Source organism: Archocentrus centrarchus, chromosome 14 (assembly GCF_007364275.1).
Source record: "Archocentrus centrarchus isolate MPI-CPG fArcCen1 chromosome 14, fArcCen1, whole genome shotgun sequence".
In the NCBI taxonomy this organism is placed as follows: Eukaryota; Metazoa; Chordata; class Actinopteri; order Cichliformes; family Cichlidae; genus Archocentrus; species Archocentrus centrarchus.
Genome location: NC_044359.1, coordinates 10578866 through 10598164, shown reverse-complemented (window position 1 = coordinate 10598164; position 19299 = coordinate 10578866). Strand labels below are relative to the sequence as shown.

The following is a 19299-nucleotide window of genomic DNA, read 5'->3' as shown; positions in this document are numbered from 1 at the left end:
CTCCTTGGTGGCAGGGTCCCTGGTGCAGATGACATTCACCCTCGGTTCCTGAAGGTTCTGGATGTTTTAGGGCTGTCTTGGTTGACACACCATTGCAACATTGCATGGAGGGCTGGGGCAGTGCCACTGGATTGTCAGACTGGGGTGGTGGTTCCTATCTTCAAGAAGGGGGATAGGAGGGTGTGCTCCAACTTTAGGGGGCTCACACTCCTCAGCCTCCTTGGAAAGGTCTATGCCAGTGTTGGAAAGGAGAGTTCATCTGTTAGTCAAACCTCAGATTCAGGAGTAACAGTGTGGTTTTCATCTTGGTTGCAGAATGCTGGACCAGCTCTTTATCCTCAAGGATATTCGAGTGTGCATGGGAGTGGCGGAAATGAGCTTGCTCCAAAGGGTGGCTGGCCTCTCTCTTAGAGATAGGGTAAAGAATGCAGTCATTCGAGAGGGGCCCAGAGTAGAGCCGCTACTCTTCCACATCAAGAGTAGCGGCTCTACTCTGGGCTGCTACTCTTCCACATCAAGAGGAGCTAGTTGAGGTGGTTCAGGCATCTGACTAGGATGCCTCCTGGGAGCCTCATGGGTAAGGTGCTCCGAGTATGTCCTACTGGGAGGAGGTCCCGGGGCAGACCCAGGACACACTGGAAACATTATATCTTATGGCTGGCCTGGGAATGCCTTGGTGTTCCCCTGGATAAGCTGGAGGAGGCAGATGGGGAGAGGGAGGTCTGGGTTTCTCTGCTTAGGCTGCTGCCCCTGAAACCCAAGCATATATCTGTGCAAATTAGATGTTCTTCTTGATTAAATAACTGACTGACCAGTATATAATTTTTAAAAAATAATGACTTATTTGAAAAATATTATAAATGTTCCACTGGAAAGTTTTTTTCCCCTCCGTTATTAATAAATGTGAGAATAAATAAAAACGAAATAAAGACAACAAAAAGACATTCTGACATAGGTTAAGCTTGTGAGAAGAACAAGAAATACATGTAAATAAATACAGTCACTTAATAAGAAATAAAATTATTGTACTTTATTAAACTATATTAATAAAGTATAGATAAATTTAAAAGAGGAGGAGTGTCTTTAAAATACCTTCTTCCACATATAAAAAAACTACCCTAACAACAGTGTTAACGCGATAAGGTTAATCTTCATCCGTCTTGTCGTTCGCGCGAGATTTTACGAGAGGATAAGTTGAGGGAACATGGCGACGTCTAATTTGCTAAAGGTAGGACCCACTTCGATTCAATTATTTGTACTCAGCACTCGGCGGACTGCTTGTCATGTGTGCGGTGTGCTGTCGGCGTTCAGCTCCAGTGTTAACGAACAGCACGCTGCACCTGTTTACGGCCACGCTATCGGTGTTTACTTCAGCGTGGAGCAGTTAAGTTGCATCTGGCTAACATTAGCCACTTCTCAGTGATTTCGCTGGCTACACAGAAAAGCTACAATAGTGCTAAATAAGAAGGGAAACGGCAGACACGGGGGAGCTGCAGAGGCGCAGGGATGTGTTATCAGCTGATCCTGCGTTAATTACGACCATAGTCTGTGTGTGTGTGCTAGCTGCAGGTCTCATATCCTCTGCCTGTCAGTGGTTCAGGAACCTGCAGCCGAGCTAAAAGGCTGCCAGGAGCAGCAGCTCTGGTGGTTCCTGTAATCCTCTGCTGCTGTCTCGCTAACAAAGCTTCGCTTGTCAGACACCTATGGATGTCTAATTGACTGACAATTAATATCGTCTGTGAGGAGGTACAGGCTAGAGCTGGACCCTAGTTATAGTAAAGTGACACTAGAGTCAATCTTTTGACAGAAAATATAACAACTGTATTCAGTGGGGCTCTAACCCAAAGATTCTCAGCATTTACTATCCATCATTAACCAAAACCGGGTCTGTATGGAGGCTTGATGTGAAGGGAACGCAGCCTTCACACACAAGGTTACTGACAGGTGTAAATAATTAAAATCTTCAGCCACATGTGACCCCTTTGCAGTGGGCTATTTTGATTATTTGGTACTTTAACCTTATATTTCTTTGCTATAATGCCATGTTTTGAAGCATTTATGAAATTATAGAACTAAAATGAAGAAGGTTGGGTGCCTCCTGTTATTTTAAGATAAATTATAAGATAGCTTTATCAGAGATAATAAAGCTGTGCAGGCCACTTTGAGACCAACCTGTATTTGTGCAAATTAATCTAAATAAAAGCAGAAAAAAAAAATCTGAGGGGATATGGAATCCATATCTAAGGCATCTCAAGACAGGCTGTGAAAAAGCTTTTGCCACCTTCCTGGACGGCTTGCCATAATTAATCGAACCATGAATATTGCTCTCTGTTAGAAAATCCTAATGGAGAATCTCCGGCCATTATTTGCCCTGGGCCCTGAAACTCAAGCACACTTGGGTATGATCACAAACACACAGCAAGTCCACCTCTGAGTGGCTCAGAAAAAACATGATGGAGGTTTTGGAGTGGCCTCATCAAAGTCGAGATTTACACCTGATTGAGATGATTCGGCATGACCGTAAAAGGGCCTTTCATGCTCGTAAAACCCTCCAGTGTGGCTGAATTAAAACAATTCTGCAAAGAAGAGTGGGCCAAAATTCCTCCACAGTGATGTAAAAGAATCATTGCCGGTTACTGCAAACACTTGATTGCAGTTCTTGTTGCCAAGGGTGGCACAACCAGTTATTAGGTTTAAGAGGCAGTTACTTTTTCACACAGGGTAGGTAGGTTTGGATAGCTATTTTGCCTTAATAACTGAAATCATCATTTAAAAACTTCATTTTGTATTTACTTAGGTTATCTTTGTCTATTAATTGTAAAATTTGTTTGATGAAGTGTGACAAATATGAAAAAAAATAAGAAATCAGAACAGCAACTATTCACCACTGTTAATGGCTAACAAAATTAAGAGGGTATGTGCCAGGTAATTTTAGTTGATATATTTTAAATTACAAAAAAAGCAACTTTAAAATTAGTTGTATAGGCTACAGATTTTAACATTATACATTTATCTATTTATTCTTTCAGTTAAAATCATAGGGAGCCACTGGAGAAGGGCAATACCGGGTACAGCCCAATTAACCTGTGGTGTGTTTTGTTGTGAAACATTATGCCCTGGCCTGTTAGTTCTGTGCCGCTCTCACCCATTTCTTCTGTTCTGAAACACTATTTAATACTGTATGTGTGAATTTGACTCAACACAGCTTTATTTAGGAGGGACCCACCAATATACAGGGGTTTCTCCTGCCTCAGAATGTGATTTTGAGGCATGATTATAATAGGCAAAGAGTCAAGCTTGAGTGATTTATTTATTTATTTGTTTTTGGTAATGATTTTATCAAAAATCACAGTCCTATCTAATCTTGCAATCTCACGGTTTTTTTAATATATATATAAACGCAAAAGAAAGAAGTGCTAAAGCAAAAGCCAACACGCTGCAGACGAAAAACTATCAGCAGCGTAATCATCTAAAATGAATGTTAGTCATATCAAAAGTCCATCAGCACTGCGGTGGTCCTTGAATGGGTCACTGAATGACCCAGTAAAATAAAGAACAGCTCAGACTAAATTAAAAGCCAAACCCTTTCATGTTGATTTTTTTTTTTTGTACAAATCTTAACCCCAGGAATTCAACCAACTTCCAGTGCTTTAAGCTTCCAGGGGTTTGCACTACAAAGCAAGTTCAACATACCTGGGATATCTTTTCCTTATCTGGCTTCACTTCACTGACCAGGCTGAGCTGTCACACGATTATGATATCAACTCGATAAGTCAATCCAGAGTTTATCAATCTGATCACCCCTCTAGTTCTGAGTTCATTTACATTGAAGAGGTGATGTTGGTAGCATCTGATCAATCAGAAACACGGACAGGTTTACCGATAGCAGAGATGAAGAAGATCAAATATAATATTAGAACAATATGTAGAGGATCAAGCAGATAATACAGTGGTGTGTGAGAAAGGAAAAACACTGCATGAAAATCAGTAAAACGGGAAAAGTGCTTTAAAAATAGTCTATTTGAAGCCAACTGTTTAAGTTAAGAGACTTGACAATACCACAGCTGTGTTATTAAGAAACAGGAGGATCTGCTGTTTACACGATACCGTTTTCATTTTGAAACTGCGTCGTTTTGATGCATTTCGGCCTTGTGTTTACACGACATGGAGTGAAAACGATGTGTTTCGGAAACAGGGTCCAGAGTGGAGCGTTTCAGAAACGCACCGGCTTGCGTTATGCAGGTTTAGCCTACTTGCGTATTTTATCCAGCATCTGCAACTAAAGGCTCGGGTGTCCTGTTTTATGATCATATCACTATATTAAGGCTTAGTTTGCTCATCAGGGAAAGACAAAGACATGGTCGCTGAAAACGCTTTTAATATCCACACGCTGAGGTCAGAACAACATTCCAGGAATGGTGATGGTGTTTTCCAGGGAACTGATTGGTCCGTAGGTGCTGGTTTCATGTTGATCGCTCATCTCAAAACTATTCCTGGAAGAAATGAGCCACCCTGACGAAACGCCAAGGTTAAACCTGAAGTTAGGTCTCCAACTCCTAAATCAGACTTCATGATCAAGCCTGTGAAATTATGTTTTAATTCTGTGGCTGAGGAGGGAAACTTTGCCCAGCTGAAGGAAATCACCCCATGGCCCTGTTATATACATGTGTTCCAATTCTTTGTTACATTAAGTTTATCAGTGAGGGTGTTTGTTTGCTTGTTGTTTCTTTGACCAAGACTAAGAAATGTGTATGGAATCAAGACACGAGTATTAGAAGTTACTAGAGATGACGTGTGTAACATTTCCCTCCAAACTTTCCCTTAGATCTTAGTTGCTAGATTTCTGAGTCTGTGGCTTGTAATTCACATACAGTAGTTTTCGTACTTACTGAATGATTGTTCTCTGTATGGAAGAATCTGCATTTTAATGGTTCTCTTGCCACTGGTTCCTATTCTTTTTCATCTGTATTGTCAGAAAGCAAACTTCCACCTTAAGAATTTGACATTGTACAAAGAAAAACAGCAAGCCAAGAAAGTGAAACTGAGTGATAAAACATTTTTTCAAAATATAAATGAGTGAGTCTGATCACAGACCCACAAACACAAATTACCAGTTTTTGAAAGCAGATTAATGTTCAGTTGTAACTGACTCTAAGGTTTTGTTTTTGCTCTAATGACCAGGTTGAATCATATAGTTTCTTCTCTCCTGCATGCTTCCAGAACAAAGGCTCCCTTCAGTTTGAGGATAAATGGGACCTTATGCGTCCCATAGTACTGAAGCTCCTGCGACAGGAGTCCGTCACCAAACAGCAGTGGTTTGACTTGTTCTCGTAAGTTCTGGTGACTGGTGTGAGTAGTGTGACTAGTGACTGGTTATGTAGTTAACTGTCCTGACATGTCTGTCAGTGTTTTTTGTGTGGGGTTTTTTTTTTTGTTTGGATTTTTTTGCTCATTTGTTTTGTTGGTTTGTTTTATTGAAGGTTAAATAGGTTGTTACTGATTTTAATCAGTACGATCTTTGTATGTACCCTTTTTTTCTCTCTCTTGAAAATAATAACAAATATATATATTTTTAAAAAAAAGAAAAAAGTTCTGGTGACTCTACCTCTGCACTTCCACCTCAGGCTTTTGTACTCCGAGGTGACGACATGTCTTATTTCTACAGAGACGTCCATGCTGTGTGCCTGTGGGACGACAAAGGTCCAGCTAAGATCCACCAGGCCCTCAAAGAAGACATCTTAGATTTCATCAAACAAGCACAAGCAGTAAGCTTTTTTTCTTGTCTTCCAAATGTTCATCTAAACCTGTTTTCATAATCACTATAGTGTTTTCTACATATAGATTTTTCTTGTATGACACATACCACTCACTTATATTTGGTGACTTAATTTAGCTGTTTTTTTGGGGGGGTTTTTTTGGTATCTGAGTGGTTTATGAAAGCCATCCTGTTTAACTTCTTTGTATTTTTCTAATATAGTAGTTTTATTTTCCTTTGTGATGGCTCAATCATACTAGAGTCGAGTAGAGTTTTGTTCACGAGGCTATTACACAAGTCCCACCATCCAGCAACTGCATTTACAGAGTGGGTTTCCCTTTGACAGAAGTTTTTATTGTATGGAGTTTCTAATAAATAAAGTTTAAAAGGTATAACTTGCATAAAACCAGGTCTCAGTTTCACCAATTTTAATTTCAAATTGAGATTTGTCAACTTTTTCCCGAAGTTCTTCTTTATTTTACCTTTGGGTAGTTAACAAAGTTATGCTCCTTTTCCAAAGAATAACAACTCATGTGAAATTTGCCTCTGTATGGAAAGTGGGTCCTGAGTTATGAGTAAAATAACAATTAATTCTTAATTTTTTGTGTAGTTGTATATGTAGTACTAAAATTATTGTTACGGCGCACCTGACCTCTCCTGGGAGCTCGCCATTTTGGGAACCGCTCCATTAATTGGTTAATGTTGCAAGAAAGGTCTAAAATCATGTTCATCTGTTCTGAATGGTAGATGCGAGCTCTGCTTTTTTCCCTCCATACTTTCCTTCAACTGTGTACTTTTAGTTTAGATTTTCTTCAGCAGGTGCACAGCTCCTGAAGGAACATTTAAAAACACAAGCTGTTCTGACAGCAGTTTAAATTTCTCATCAGCATCTGTGCTAATGCTTTAAGGTGGAGCTTACCTGTTACCAGTTTAATTCTGCAGGTGCTAACTGACCCTATATTGTGTCACTCTCTCTCTCTCTCTTAGCGGGTGCTGAGTCACCAGGATGACACGGCTTTGCTGAAGGCCTACATTGTGGAATGGAGGAAGTTCTTTACACAGTGTGACATCCTGCCCAAACCTTTCTGCCAGCTGGAGATCACTCTGATGGGTAAGCAAGGAAGCAACAAGAAGTCCAACATGGAGGACAGCATCGTCCGCAAGGTGAGGGGAAGCAGGGGTGGAGTTTTTTTCCCACTATCACCCACAGAAGCTTTCATCAGTGTGTATGTTGTGTTTAACACTCTCTCATCTCGCTGTGCTGACTGCAGCTCATGTTGGACACATGGAACGAGTCCATATTCTCCAACATTAAAAACAGGTTACAAGACAGTGCCATGAAGCTCGTCCACGCTGAGAGGCTAGGAGAGGCCTTTGACTCCCAGCTGGTCATCGGAGTGCGAGAGTCGTACGGTGAGAAAACTCTGTGGAGACGAGGGAGAAAAATCTGTGTTGTCTTAATGTGTTTTATGGGTTCAAATCTTGAAGCAAACTTTTGTTTGGAAGCCGGTTGGTAAAATTCAGTTCAGGGATGTGAGTCATTTCAAATGAAGTGTTTACCTCCAAGAAACCCATTATTAATACTACAGTGTATATACTTGAGCAGTAGTTCTTCAGGCTTTCTGAAGGTCTTTCAAACTTTTTTTTATGGACATTGGCTGCTTTTTCACTCATTTTTACTTCAGTCTTTTGTACCTGACCATTTTAAGAGTAATGTGTTTTTGTTTGCTTTTTTGCAGTTGTTGAACTACTTAACACTGACCTATGAGTCACTCAAGCATGAAAAATCATATTGTATCTCATTTTGCGATTTTTTTATTTTATTTATTTTTTTTGCTGAGCAGTGAATCTGTGCTCCAACCCTGATGACAAGCTGCAGATCTACAGGGATAACTTTGAGAAGGCGTATATGGATTCTACTGAGAGGTTCTACAGAACGCAGGCACCAGCCTACCTTCAGCAGAATGGAGTTCAAAACTACATGAAATATGTGAGTAGCAGTCATGGCCAGAAAACAGATTTCCTCGTTTCTCCATTTAATTTATTGGAACTACTGCTAACTGTTTACTTACGGCTGATTTTAGAAGTAAGCAACAATGACAATAATCTTATGAAAAAGCACAGTCATGGTGGTTTTTCTTTGGTGTTTCTTTTGATGTTTGCCAAAATATTTTAATACAGGAAAAACCCTCATATGTTAGTGTATTGGTAGTTACGTGCTAATAATGTGCAATTTACTGATGTCAGTGGCAGATATTTATTTCTTGTGTCACATCAGTTATTTTCTTAGTTTCGTTGGCACAAAATTAATGGATACAAGAAGCACTCTGAGAACACGATTTTGGACCAATAAATCATTAAGTTGGCCTTGAAGACTTTGGTGGACGTGAGCCAAATTTTAATGGTTTGCTAACGTGACCCCGATTTGCACCCCTACAAAGTTTTAGCAAACTATTGTGTTTACAGACAGAATGGCACACACACACACATGCAAACGCTACCAAAAACATAACCTCCTTAGTGGAGGTAATAAGCATCATGTAACATAGTGTCACATAATGGGATCGGTGTGTGTACAAGTAATACCTGTAAATGCTCCGTTTCAGATGGTTTTTCCTACTTTTGCCTCAGTATGATGTCAGAGTGAATATCCTAATGTGGTCTTCCCAGGCTGCAGCTCTGTAAGCTCTGACACACCCACCTGCTGCTCAGACCTTCTGTTTGAAAGGGACAGCCAGTCAGAAGAAATTAGCTTAAAGTGAGCTTGTTTGGAAAGATGAACTGAGGGGTCGCTTCAAGACACTAATTAAAATAATTAAGGATCGTTTTGAACTGCAATTCATACAAAGCTTCTCTAGTGGATTTCAAGAAAGTAATAATAGGTCCCTTAAGTCATGCATAAGTTTCATATTGTTATTTGTTGATGGTTTTATACACAGTTAATCAAAGTTATTAGTAAAATCTGTTAACATTTATGTTTCTATTTGTATTGCTCTGGGGTTTAAGATGAGATTAGAAAAATTATGTAGCCCACATTTGAGAAATAATAGCTATAAATTTAAGATTTTCAGGCTTTCATTCTTTAGTTGCTTTCAGCTTTTTATAACGTGTATATATACTTTTTTTTTCTGTCAGGCTGATTCAAAGCTGAGGGAAGAGGAGAAACGTGCCCTGCGGTACCTGGAAACAAGACGTGACTGTAACTCTGTACAGGCAGTGAGTGTTACACAGTGGGCGGTGCCTTTATGGATGAATTGAAAATTTGTCACGCTTTCTCCAACTCCATTGTTTTAGTATGAAATTTTGTAAACATGCATACCACTTTCTGCAGCATCCGCAGCATTTCTGTTTTTAGGCTATAGTAAATATTGTGTCTGTTTGGAATGATTTCACCCATATTTCTACAAATTAGACAAACAACAAAACAACTTTTACTCTTTCTTTAACAGTTCGTGGCTTCTTGTTTTTTTTGTGAGATGAGGAGATTATTAAATATTGAAAGTATGTAAATTTCTCTGTTTCTGTTTTGTTGTAGTGTAGGGAGATTAAACAATTTACATACAATAAGCTGTTACTGAGGTACAGAGATGTGGTCGGGTGCTCATTTCACATACTTCCTCTTACTTTAGTCTTGATTTTGATGACGTCTTATGTCTTTCAAAGCTTATTTCACGTGTTTCTTCTTACTTTCAATCTTTATTTCACATGAGATTAAGTTTGATCTTCTCATTTGACCCTTGGAAAGAAAATGCTGAATGATCTTCCCAAAACATTGAACAGTTTCTGCACATTTGCTGTCCCTGAATGTTTTTGCCTCCGTTTATCTTTGCAGTTAATGGAGTGTTGCGTCAATGCGCTAGTAACGTCGTTCAAGGAGACCATCTTAGCAGAGTGTCCGGGCATGATCAAACGAAATGAGACAGAGAGTGAGTACGGCAGGACTGTTCCCACCAAAGGCTCAGCCAGCTCAGGTTTGCACTAGAAAATAACCTGACCAAACCTCCCAGTGTTGCATCTGTACCACAGCTGTGTGTTTCATCATGATAGTATGACTTGTCTTCTCAAACCAAGTCATAGGTTTATTCAGAGGGAAACGTGAGATGAAAGGGTCAGGTGTGTGCTGGAAGTTCATTCTGCTGATTTAGCCCATTAATGAACACGCTCAAGACTCAGAACCACGACACACAACTCGTGGAAGCAAATAACCACAAAAGCTGCAATGTACCTCAGAAAGGGTGCTTCCTTCATAACACAGTCTAATTTAATTTTAACATCTGTCAAACGGCTGATAATATTGAGGTATTCACAGCACCATAAGTGAACCTCCTGCTGGTTTAAAAACAGTTTGTGAGTGCAGGAAGTGCAGAAGAGATTAAAACCAAAAATAAGGATTCAAAACATGTTGCTCAGACCTGAATTTGTTTTGTTTTGTTTTTTATAACAGGCTTTTATTTGTGATAGTGATAGTTTCTCGAGCTTCAAGACATTTTCATGAAATAAAAGAAGAGACATTTCTTTAATGTTGCTCTTGAGGTTTTAGATAGGAAACGTTGGAGCAAGCAGTCAGTGCTCATTACTACGGATTCATCATGGTTCGACTGATGTTCTTTTGGTGCTGGAATATTTGCTGGTTTTTAAACCTTTTCTTTTGCTCAGATTGTTGTTCAGCTTAAATGAATACATCCTGTTGCATAAAACCCACTCAGACATTTTAAAAATGAGCTTATGCAACATTTTTCTTACATGTTTTTTACGATTTAAATGTAAATCATTGAAATGGATAAGAATACATTAAAGTATGCATCGAAGAATTGCTTTGTGATTAAGACCTCTGTTTGGTTTCTGGGGTGCATTAACCACCCATCAGTATTATTAATGCATCTGTATGTGTGCGCGTATGTGTATGTGTGCAGTTTGATTCATACACTGGACAAAGGGCTTCCACAGTAATGGATTTTAAAGTAGCTCAGCTTCTGCTTGTGTTATAATACAGCTACAAAATGAACATTAGTAACATATTACTGGTGCTGAAATGCCTGTGTGGGGATTTAGTTCATTCTTAGTTTCATTATTTAAGATGCATTGATTCTGATAAGGGCTGAGGCATCAAAGTTTCTCTCTGCAGCAGAGCATCCGTTTAAGGGTCTACATGCCGTTTACCTGCAGCAGTTACACTAGCCCACCTCATTGTTGTTGACTTCTCCATATTTGAAAAGCACTGACGTTGCCTTTTTTTTCCACCACAGAGTTGCACCTGATGTTCTCTCTCATGGACAAAGTGCCCAGCGGCATCGAGCCCATGCTGAAGGACCTGGAGGAGCACATCATGAGCGCCGGGCTGGCCGATATGGTGGCCTCAGCGGAGACGATCACCTCTGTGAGTGTTGCACACACAAATCTTAACAAGCATAGATTGCAGGTTATTATAGTTTGTATTAATTTCAATGACACCAGTGACTCCTGACTCCCATCCCTGTTAATCGCAACGTCAGCCCAGTCATCACCTGAGCCAGGCAGAAAGACCTGCATATTGGAAGGTTTTTTAAAAAAAATATATATATAATCATCCCTGCCAATTTCCTATCTTAAGCTGCAAAATTTCCATCCCACAGTCAGTCCTTTTTATGCCAGATAAATTAATTTGGAGGATGTGGAGAAAATCGACACAAAACCTGCACACTACTGCATCTCAAAAAATGTGAATATAATGATATCATTTTTGTAATAATGTAATTTGAAAAGGTAAACATTCATATGTTCTATATATGGCTCCCATGCACTCATTTTGGTGAAACACCCGATCAAAGCCTTTCTTCCTCCCTGCACCTTGCAAAAACCAGTCTTTGTATCTCTTTTTAAACTTACTACTAATTCATTTATCAATTCACTCCATAACTGCTCAACCCCTTTTTTGCAGTACAGATTATTGTTAATGCTTAGATTTTAAAATTTCAGAGTAGCTATGTAGTTAGAATTGTTGCCACTTTTCCTTGTGGACCTTGAGATAAGATTGGTTACTGTAAATATAAACTTTTATCCTGATCTCACTGAGTGATTGCACCAACGGTTCTTTGTTGCAGGACTCAGAGAAATATGTGGAGCAGCTGCTCACCTTGTTTAACCGCTTCAGTCGACTGGTGAAAGAGGCCTTTCAGGATGACCCACGCTTCCTGACAGCTAGAGACAAAGTGGGTCACGCTTCTACCAAGTTACTGTAACTGTAGGTTGCCCATCTCTGATTATCTTATAACTGTTTTTCAATCCTCTTTGCAGGCATATAAAGCAGTTGTGAATGATGCCACGATATTTAAATTAGAGCTTCCTATGAAACAGAAAGGGTAAGACGAGCTGCCTTCACAAACTTCAGCTTTGAATGACAAAAGTAGCCGGACAGTTTCCGATTGCACTTGTCTCTTCTCGCTTGCATTTACAGGGTAGGATTGAAAACTCAGCCCGAGTCCAAGTGTCCAGAGCTGCTAGCCAACTACTGTGACATGCTCCTGAGGAAGACTCCGCTCAGCAAGAAGCTCACATCTGAGGAGATTGAGGCCAAGCTCAAGGAAGTGGTAGGTTTACTGTTCTTATTTGTTTATGAAATTGGTATGACTGCATCCCGCACGTGTAATCAGCTCTTAGTTATTGCTCTGGAAGTCTTGAGAGAACATGCAGGAAGAACATGAAACAGGGAAAACTCTGACATTATTATAAAGTTAAGTAGTAAAGTGGAATTACTGCAAAAGATTCACAGCAGAGTGTCTGAGTGCCTTTTTTTCCCCCCCTGCAGCTTTTAGTGTTGAAATATGTCCAGAACAAAGATGTTTTCATGCGCTACCACAAAGCCCACCTGACCCGTCGGCTCATCCTGGACATCTCAGCTGACAGCGAGATAGAGGAGAACATGGTGGAGTGGCTCAGGGTAGGAGCTGAGTGGAAACATTTACTTTTTATTTTACCTTCTACGAAGTTCTCGATACTCTATTTACTGAATGTTTACATCAGGGTGACATCTGAAGTTGTTTCCTTTTCATTTATCGTCACAGATATCATAGATAAAAATAAATGAGTCATTTATTGCAAATTACCACACACCCAGTTAATAACACTGTTATAATCAGATTCAATCAGCTACAGATGAATCTTTACTGTGATGTCATTTGTCCAAACAGGAAGTAGGAATGCCAGCTGACTATGTCAACAAGCTGGCGAGGATGTTTCAAGACATCAAGGTGTCAGAGGACCTCAACCAGTCCTTCAAAGAAATGCATAAACATAACAAGCTTGCTTTACCAGGTAAAGGAGCTTCTCGTGTTGGAAGAAAATTGAATATGCAAACATATATACTCGTAGTGCTGTTACCATTTCAGATATTCACTGTAAGTATGATGGGGTTTGTTGTGGGACACAAGTCTCTCCCAGTGTGTGAGAGAAGCCATAGCCAAAGAAACATTGTCAGCTGTAGCAAGCTATACAGTTATACTTTCATAATTATAAAATATAAGTGTGTAGATATTCTCAGGTTGCAATACAGCAGGAACTGAAAGCAGGTATCATAAGAACATTTTTATTATCCCTGCTCTTGTCAAAACCACCAGATCACAGCAGCCCTAAACACTACAGGGTGTGGTAGTACTGTGTGTACTTTAAGGCTGTAATTTTGTAAACTTGCTCATTCTTACATGCTCCCCTCGCAGCTGACTCGGTCAACATAAAGATCCTGAATGCTGGCGCGTGGTCGAGGAGCAGCGAGAAGGTTTTCGTCTCTCTCCCTACAGAGCTGGAGGATTTGATACCTGAGGTAGAAGACTTCTATAAGAAGAACCACAGTGGCAGGAAGCTTCACTGGCATCACCTCATGTCCAATGGCATTGTGAGTCTTAACATGTCTGCACAGAAGAACACACATGAGTAACTTTTCTGTGAAATCATCATTCTGGTTACTGTGACTCATCTCTGTAGAGACCTGCTTACAGCTTAATGGTCAAAGCAGTTTAATAGGACCAGTTATGCCCATTTCTAGATCCAGATCTGTTTGCATAATTCACAGATCAGAACCATCCTTATTTATCCGATACTGGGCTCAGCAGCCCCTCCATTCATCCACTGTCTGAAACAAGCTGGTTTGGCTCCTCTAAGTTTAAGCCAGCATCATTCTGGACAGTTGCCCTTTGTAAACAGAAGGGTTGACAAACACACGTGTGGCTGGGATGACCATATTAGGAATATCTGCTGTCAGTGACATCATACAGAGCCGTGAATAGTTTTTGACATTTTTTTTCTGAGTGTTCAGAGCAGTCTAAAGTCAGGGCTTGTGGCTCACAGAGATTGTCTGTGCTTTGACCTCATTCTTTGAAAGATCATCCACCATTGTAACTGTTTATAAAAGACAGAAAATAATAATAATAATAATAATAATAATAATAGGTAAATTCTCTTTAAGCAGCAGACTAATTTGGATGTCATAAACAGACACTTTTTGGGGGTAATGTACTGCATGGGTGAGAATAAAGGGCTGCAAACTGTCAAGTATTTTTGAAAAATCAATCATCAAAATAATTGGCTGTATTTATTCAGTTTTTTCTTTTACTTTTTCTAGTAGAGAGTTTAAAGTTGAACATTTTCTAGGCAGTTCCTTCAAACTTGTACAAAGACAATTTCTACCTGCCCATGTCTGCCTTGCAGTATGTCTGTTGTTTCTTTATTGTTAGAACTTGGTAACCAAACAAAATAAAATGTCCTGTGTTTCCACAGATAACCTTTAAGAATGAGGTGGGCCAGTATGACCTGGAGGTGACCACCTTCCAGCTGGCGGTGCTGTTTGCCTGGAACCAGAGGCCGAGGGAGCGGATCAGCTTTGAAAACCTCAAATTAGCCACTGAGCTGCCCGATGCTGAGCTGCGACGCACTCTCTGGGTAAATGATGAAGATAAAAGTGGCTGTGAACTGCAGGAAATTGTCACATCTTTGGCAAATTAGGAAGTTTTGTAGCTGATACAGCTTGTTTTTTTGTGAAACGTCTGTCTTCGCCCAGTCTCTGGTAGCGTTTCCCAAACTGAAGCGGCAGGTATTGCTGTACGAACCGGCGGTGTCTTCGCCCAAAGACTTTGCAGAAGGAACGTTATTCTGCGTCAACCAGGAGTTTTCTCTCATGTAAGGAACTTTAAAGTCATCACGGTCACCCTATCCCTCTCCTCTTCTTCACAGCTTTCTCTCTTTGGCTCTCTGTAATAAGCTTGAATGCACAGCGTGGTCTTGGTGTAGAAGAAATATAATTTTACAGCGAGACTGTGGTTTGCAAATTACTTATAAAATGGATTACTTAACTTTTAAGTGTCAGAAGTGTAGTGTTGTGCATATGCTTCAACTTTTACCCACTTTGTAGCGTCAGTTACACTCGAGGGACAGGAGGGATGCTCTGACGTGAATTAAAATGAACACACTGGTTTTGTTTTTAACTAAAAATAGGAACAAATCAGATTCAAAATCACTGCATTCTTTTTTTTTTTTTTTTTTTTTTTTGTTATGTAAAAGCAGTTTTTTTTGGAAGTGGGGTTAAATATGTACAGATTTACGCCAGCCTTCATTTCTTTATATTTTTTCTAGGAAAATGGGAAATTGTTGCAGTTATTAATGGAAATGTGCAAACATGAAAATACACTACATAAGGCAAAAAGAGAGTCTGAATTGGGTATAACCACGTTTATTTAACACAGCTTAGGCAAGCTTTCTTCTGCTTTCTTTAGTGTTCAGGAACAGTTCTCCTGGCCGTTGGCTGCCTTTTGTTCTGTTAGGCCAGAATGAGCCCTGATCAGCCTTTCTCTGTTTCCCTTCCTTATAAATGGTTCACTGACAGACACTCTTCCACTGACACTTCTGATGAGGTTTCAGTGAACAGTAGCTGGATCAGCTGAAGGGCCAGATGTATCTGTTGGGTCTTCTTGGGGGGATTCTCTTTCCTGTTTCTTAAACACATGACTTTCAGACACTGTTCATTTGCTGTAGTTATTTTGTCCAGATTCCTCATTTTTTTAAGGCCTCATTACACACCATGTTGAGATGCAGTACAGTGTGAAGAGGTATTTGCCCCTTCCCAATTTCTTAGGTTTTTGCATATTTATTGCACATTTTAAATCATGAAACAAATCTTAATATTAGACAAAGGTGACCTGAACTTTGACCTTTGAATGTAAACAAAGCTAATACAGGAAATGGATTTCATTACATCTGTGGCTAGAAATTGATGTTTCCCTAATTCAGTGGTTCTCAAATCCAGGCCTCGTGGCTCAGTGTCCTGCAGGTTTTAGATGTGTCCCTGATCCAACACACCTGAATCAAATGGCTGAATAACCTCCTCATCTGTCTTTACTTTTTTAAAAAAATTATAATTCTGAGTACTCCTGGGAAGGTTCACCACTGTTTCACATTTTCTCCATTTGTGGATAATCACGGTTCACTGGAGTCCCAAAGCCTTAGAAATGCCTTTGTAACTATTTCCAGACTGACAGATGTCACTGACTTTGTTTCTTAGCTGTTCTTCAGTTTCTTTAGATCGTGGCACGATGTGTTGCTTTATGAGAGCTTTTAGTCTGCTTCACTTTGTCAGACAGGTTATATTTAAGTTATTTCGTCATTCAACAGGTCTGGCAGTAATTAGCTAAAGAAATGGGAACAAATTATGTGTTTTGTGTAGTTTACCTTAATGTCTGCACAGTAACACCATCTTCTGCCATGTTATTGATCACATGATAGGACACACTATGGAGCAGATATCTTAGTAAAAACCATACGTCAGTAGACTGACCCAGGCCCTTTCCTTTTCAAATTCAACTTTACAGAAAAAATTCCAAGGTTCAGAAAAGGGGGAAGATTAACCTGATTGGCCGGCTGCAGCTCACTACGGAGCGAATGAGAGAGGAGGAGAACGAGGGCATCGTCCAGCTCAGGATACTAAGAACACAGGTACGTAGGTGAGCTCACAGCATGCAGGTGGAGATACTGATGCTCCCTCCTCTGTTGTGTAAAACCACCTGCTGTGAAAGAACGGTCTCACGGTGCACTTCCTGACCTGCTCCATTGTTTTTCCACCCTCTTCATTTTTTGTTTCCCACGTCCAGGAGGCCATAATCCAAATCATGAAGATGAGGAAGCGCATCAACAATGCTCAGCTGCAGACGGAGCTGGTGGAAATCCTAAAGAACATGTTTTTACCACAGAAGAAGATGATCAAGGAGCAGATTGAATGGCTGATAGACCATAAGTACATAAAGCGGGATGAGACGGATATAAACACCTTCATCTACATGGCGTAGCAGAGCACATTCGGACGACTTGTTCTGACTTTGGTTTCAGTGGATCAGGCCTGATGGACACTAGAATACTTCCAGGCTCCCCGTCCTTTATTTTAAAAAAATTCCTGTGCAGGGAGGCATGAATTTAAGACTCAGACCTATTTAAAAAAATGCAACTTCCTGCCTTAAAGTTGTACAGACATTAAAAAAAAGATCAATTGCAGTGGGAGTCTGCACCAAGTGATCATAAGTACTTTTAGTTATGGATGGGGTTCCTTTGCTGTCCAGATGAGGCTGATAATCATTAATGGTCTGCTGCTGATGCAGTGGTGCATCATCGGGGCAGCCACTATAACACTCCTGCTCAATGCTTGCACAAGTCTAAAGGCATGCTGACAGGAAACGGCCGAGGAACTCAAAATACATGCGGTCCGGTTTTAATCCACACCAAATCCGCACCATGTGAACCTTGAATAAAACGCCGCCCGTGTCCTTCAAAGGCTGCTAACCCGTTTATGGCGCAACCCTCTACCATTAAAGTGATCAAACACTTAATCTGGACATTACATGTGTATACAAAAAAACCCCAAAAAAACAGACAAGCACTTCACAGTTTACAGGACTGAACCAGACGGCAATGTAAAGCCTCCATCAAGCCTCTGTCCCTGGGTAAAAAGCTAGAATCAGTCCCCTCGAGCAAATGTACCCAGGGACAGAGGTGGGGGTGCCGGAGCGGCACCGGGAAGCCTGGGAGAGGAGGCTGAGGTCAGTATTACACATGATAAATACTACAATTCAAAGCTATAAGAGTGTATCATGAGATGTGAATAATGAAATGATGAAATAAACAGCACCTTATTATAAAACAATACGTAGGCTTGTCTTTCATCGCAGGAGAACAGTTGAGATGTTTTAAAGGGAGACCTCCACCAATCATCTTAATCGTCCTCACTTGGAGAGTATTTTGGAGCGATTAGCTGAGTTTGTGTCCAGAGAAATCTTATTACTACTACTACTACTACTACACTTTGATGCAGACAAAACCATTAAATCCAATCAGATATGTTGGTGTGCAAAGAGGCTTCTCAAAAACCCATTTTTTTCCCTCTGAGTTTTCTTGAAAGGAAACTTTTACTTTTTTTTTTTTCTTTTTTTTTTTTTTCCAACTAATTTTTTCCAGTTACATCCTGTAACCAAATAGGAGACTGTAGATGATGCCCTGTAAGTTTATGATACACTACCAGTTGTTTTATTATAACTTTTTTAGTGTTTCTTCTAATTTTCTTCTAATTTGGCACCACTAAATGGTTTTAATTTAGCCCAGAGGTTTCGGGACTTTCCTGGGCTCAGTTTCTGCTTTCAGGAATAAAACAAGCCCATTTTGTAAAATGTGGTCATTGTAAGCGTCACAAAGGAGGGTGATGATCGTGCCGTGCCCTCGTTTTTTGCGTCAGATCCTCGCCTCACTCATCGCGCCTGTTTTCAACACTCAGCTGTGGTTTTTCAGCTATTGTGCTTTTCTTGATTCTCTGTCATACATGTGCCATTTTTAGACAAAGTGAGCTCAGTGTATGTACAAGTAATCCCCGTGAGCTAAAGGCTCAGCATGAATGAAACAACATGGATGAAAGTTGAATGAAAATTTGATTTTGTTTTTAAAAAAAAAAAAGTTTGTTTTTTTTTTTCTTCACCTCATTAAATTTGCGGCCCACATGTTCCATTTACAGACAGAATAGTTTATTCGCCTGTAGATAATTTAAATTCCTGGCAGCATTAAAACGGCCATCTGCTGTTCATTGAACAGCAGATGGCGCCAGAGCTTCACCAAAGTAATCTGAGCACTACAGTAAGCAGCAAGTTTAAGCATACAAATTTACACAACTGTTCGATTAAAACACACCTTTACCTGTACTTATGGGGCAGTGAATTGCCTTGGTTTGTCTCAGTGGTCAGCTTTTAGGTAGGTGGCTACTTTTTGTTCCATCCATCCAGTTTCTTTAGCTTGTCCAGTTCACGGGGCAGCAGTCTGAGCAGAGAGGCTCAGAACTCCCTCTCCACAGCCAGCTCCTTCAGTTTTTCTGAGGGGACACTGCAATGCTCCCAAACCAATCGAGATATGTAATCATTCCAGCATCTCCTGGGTCTGCACCGGGGTCGTCTTGTAGCTACACATGCCTTGAATACACGTCACCTATGTTAATTCATGGAGAATTAATATAATGTTAAAGATACATAAGAATTAAATCTTAAAGGTAATTT

The 19299-nt window shown here is 40.1% G+C and overlaps 1 protein-coding gene across 2 annotated transcripts; it reads left to right on the top strand.

The window, feature by feature from the left end:
* Positions 1-1204: 1204 nt before the first annotated feature.
* Positions 1205-17627, top strand: cul5b (cullin 5b). Of its 2 annotated transcripts, none has more exons than XM_030745984.1 (19): positions 1205-1228; positions 5221-5330; positions 5666-5765; positions 6743-6919; positions 7027-7168; positions 7600-7745; positions 8891-8971; positions 9588-9726; positions 11002-11132; positions 11836-11943; positions 12029-12093; positions 12189-12321; positions 12540-12671; positions 12922-13045; positions 13447-13622; positions 14504-14665; positions 14784-14902; positions 16588-16711; positions 16867-17627. In XM_030745984.1, exons 1-19 carry the CDS (start codon positions 1205-1207, stop codon positions 17059-17061), a joined length of 2388 nt encoding a protein of 795 aa, XP_030601844.1. In that variant the 3' UTR covers positions 17062-17627. The 2 variants fall into 2 exon arrangements, with proteins under 2 accessions (XP_030601844.1, XP_030601845.1); XM_030745985.1 differs by having other exon boundaries at positions 9588-9681; positions 16867-17061.
* The last annotated feature ends 1672 nt before the right edge of the window (positions 17628-19299 follow it).

Excerpts from the sequence above, each read along its gene's own strand:
- cul5b (XM_030745984.1), top strand. The coding sequence starts at position 1,205 with ATGGCGACGTCTAATTTGCTAAAG. Across the intron at positions 11,133-11,835 it reads CAGCGGAGACGATCACCTCT|GACTCAGAGAAATATGTGGA; the intron begins GTGAGTGTTGCA and ends TCTTTGTTGCAG. Across the intron at positions 14,903-16,587 it reads AACCAGGAGTTTTCTCTCAT|AAAAAATTCCAAGGTTCAGA; the intron begins GTAAGGAACTTT and ends TCAACTTTACAG.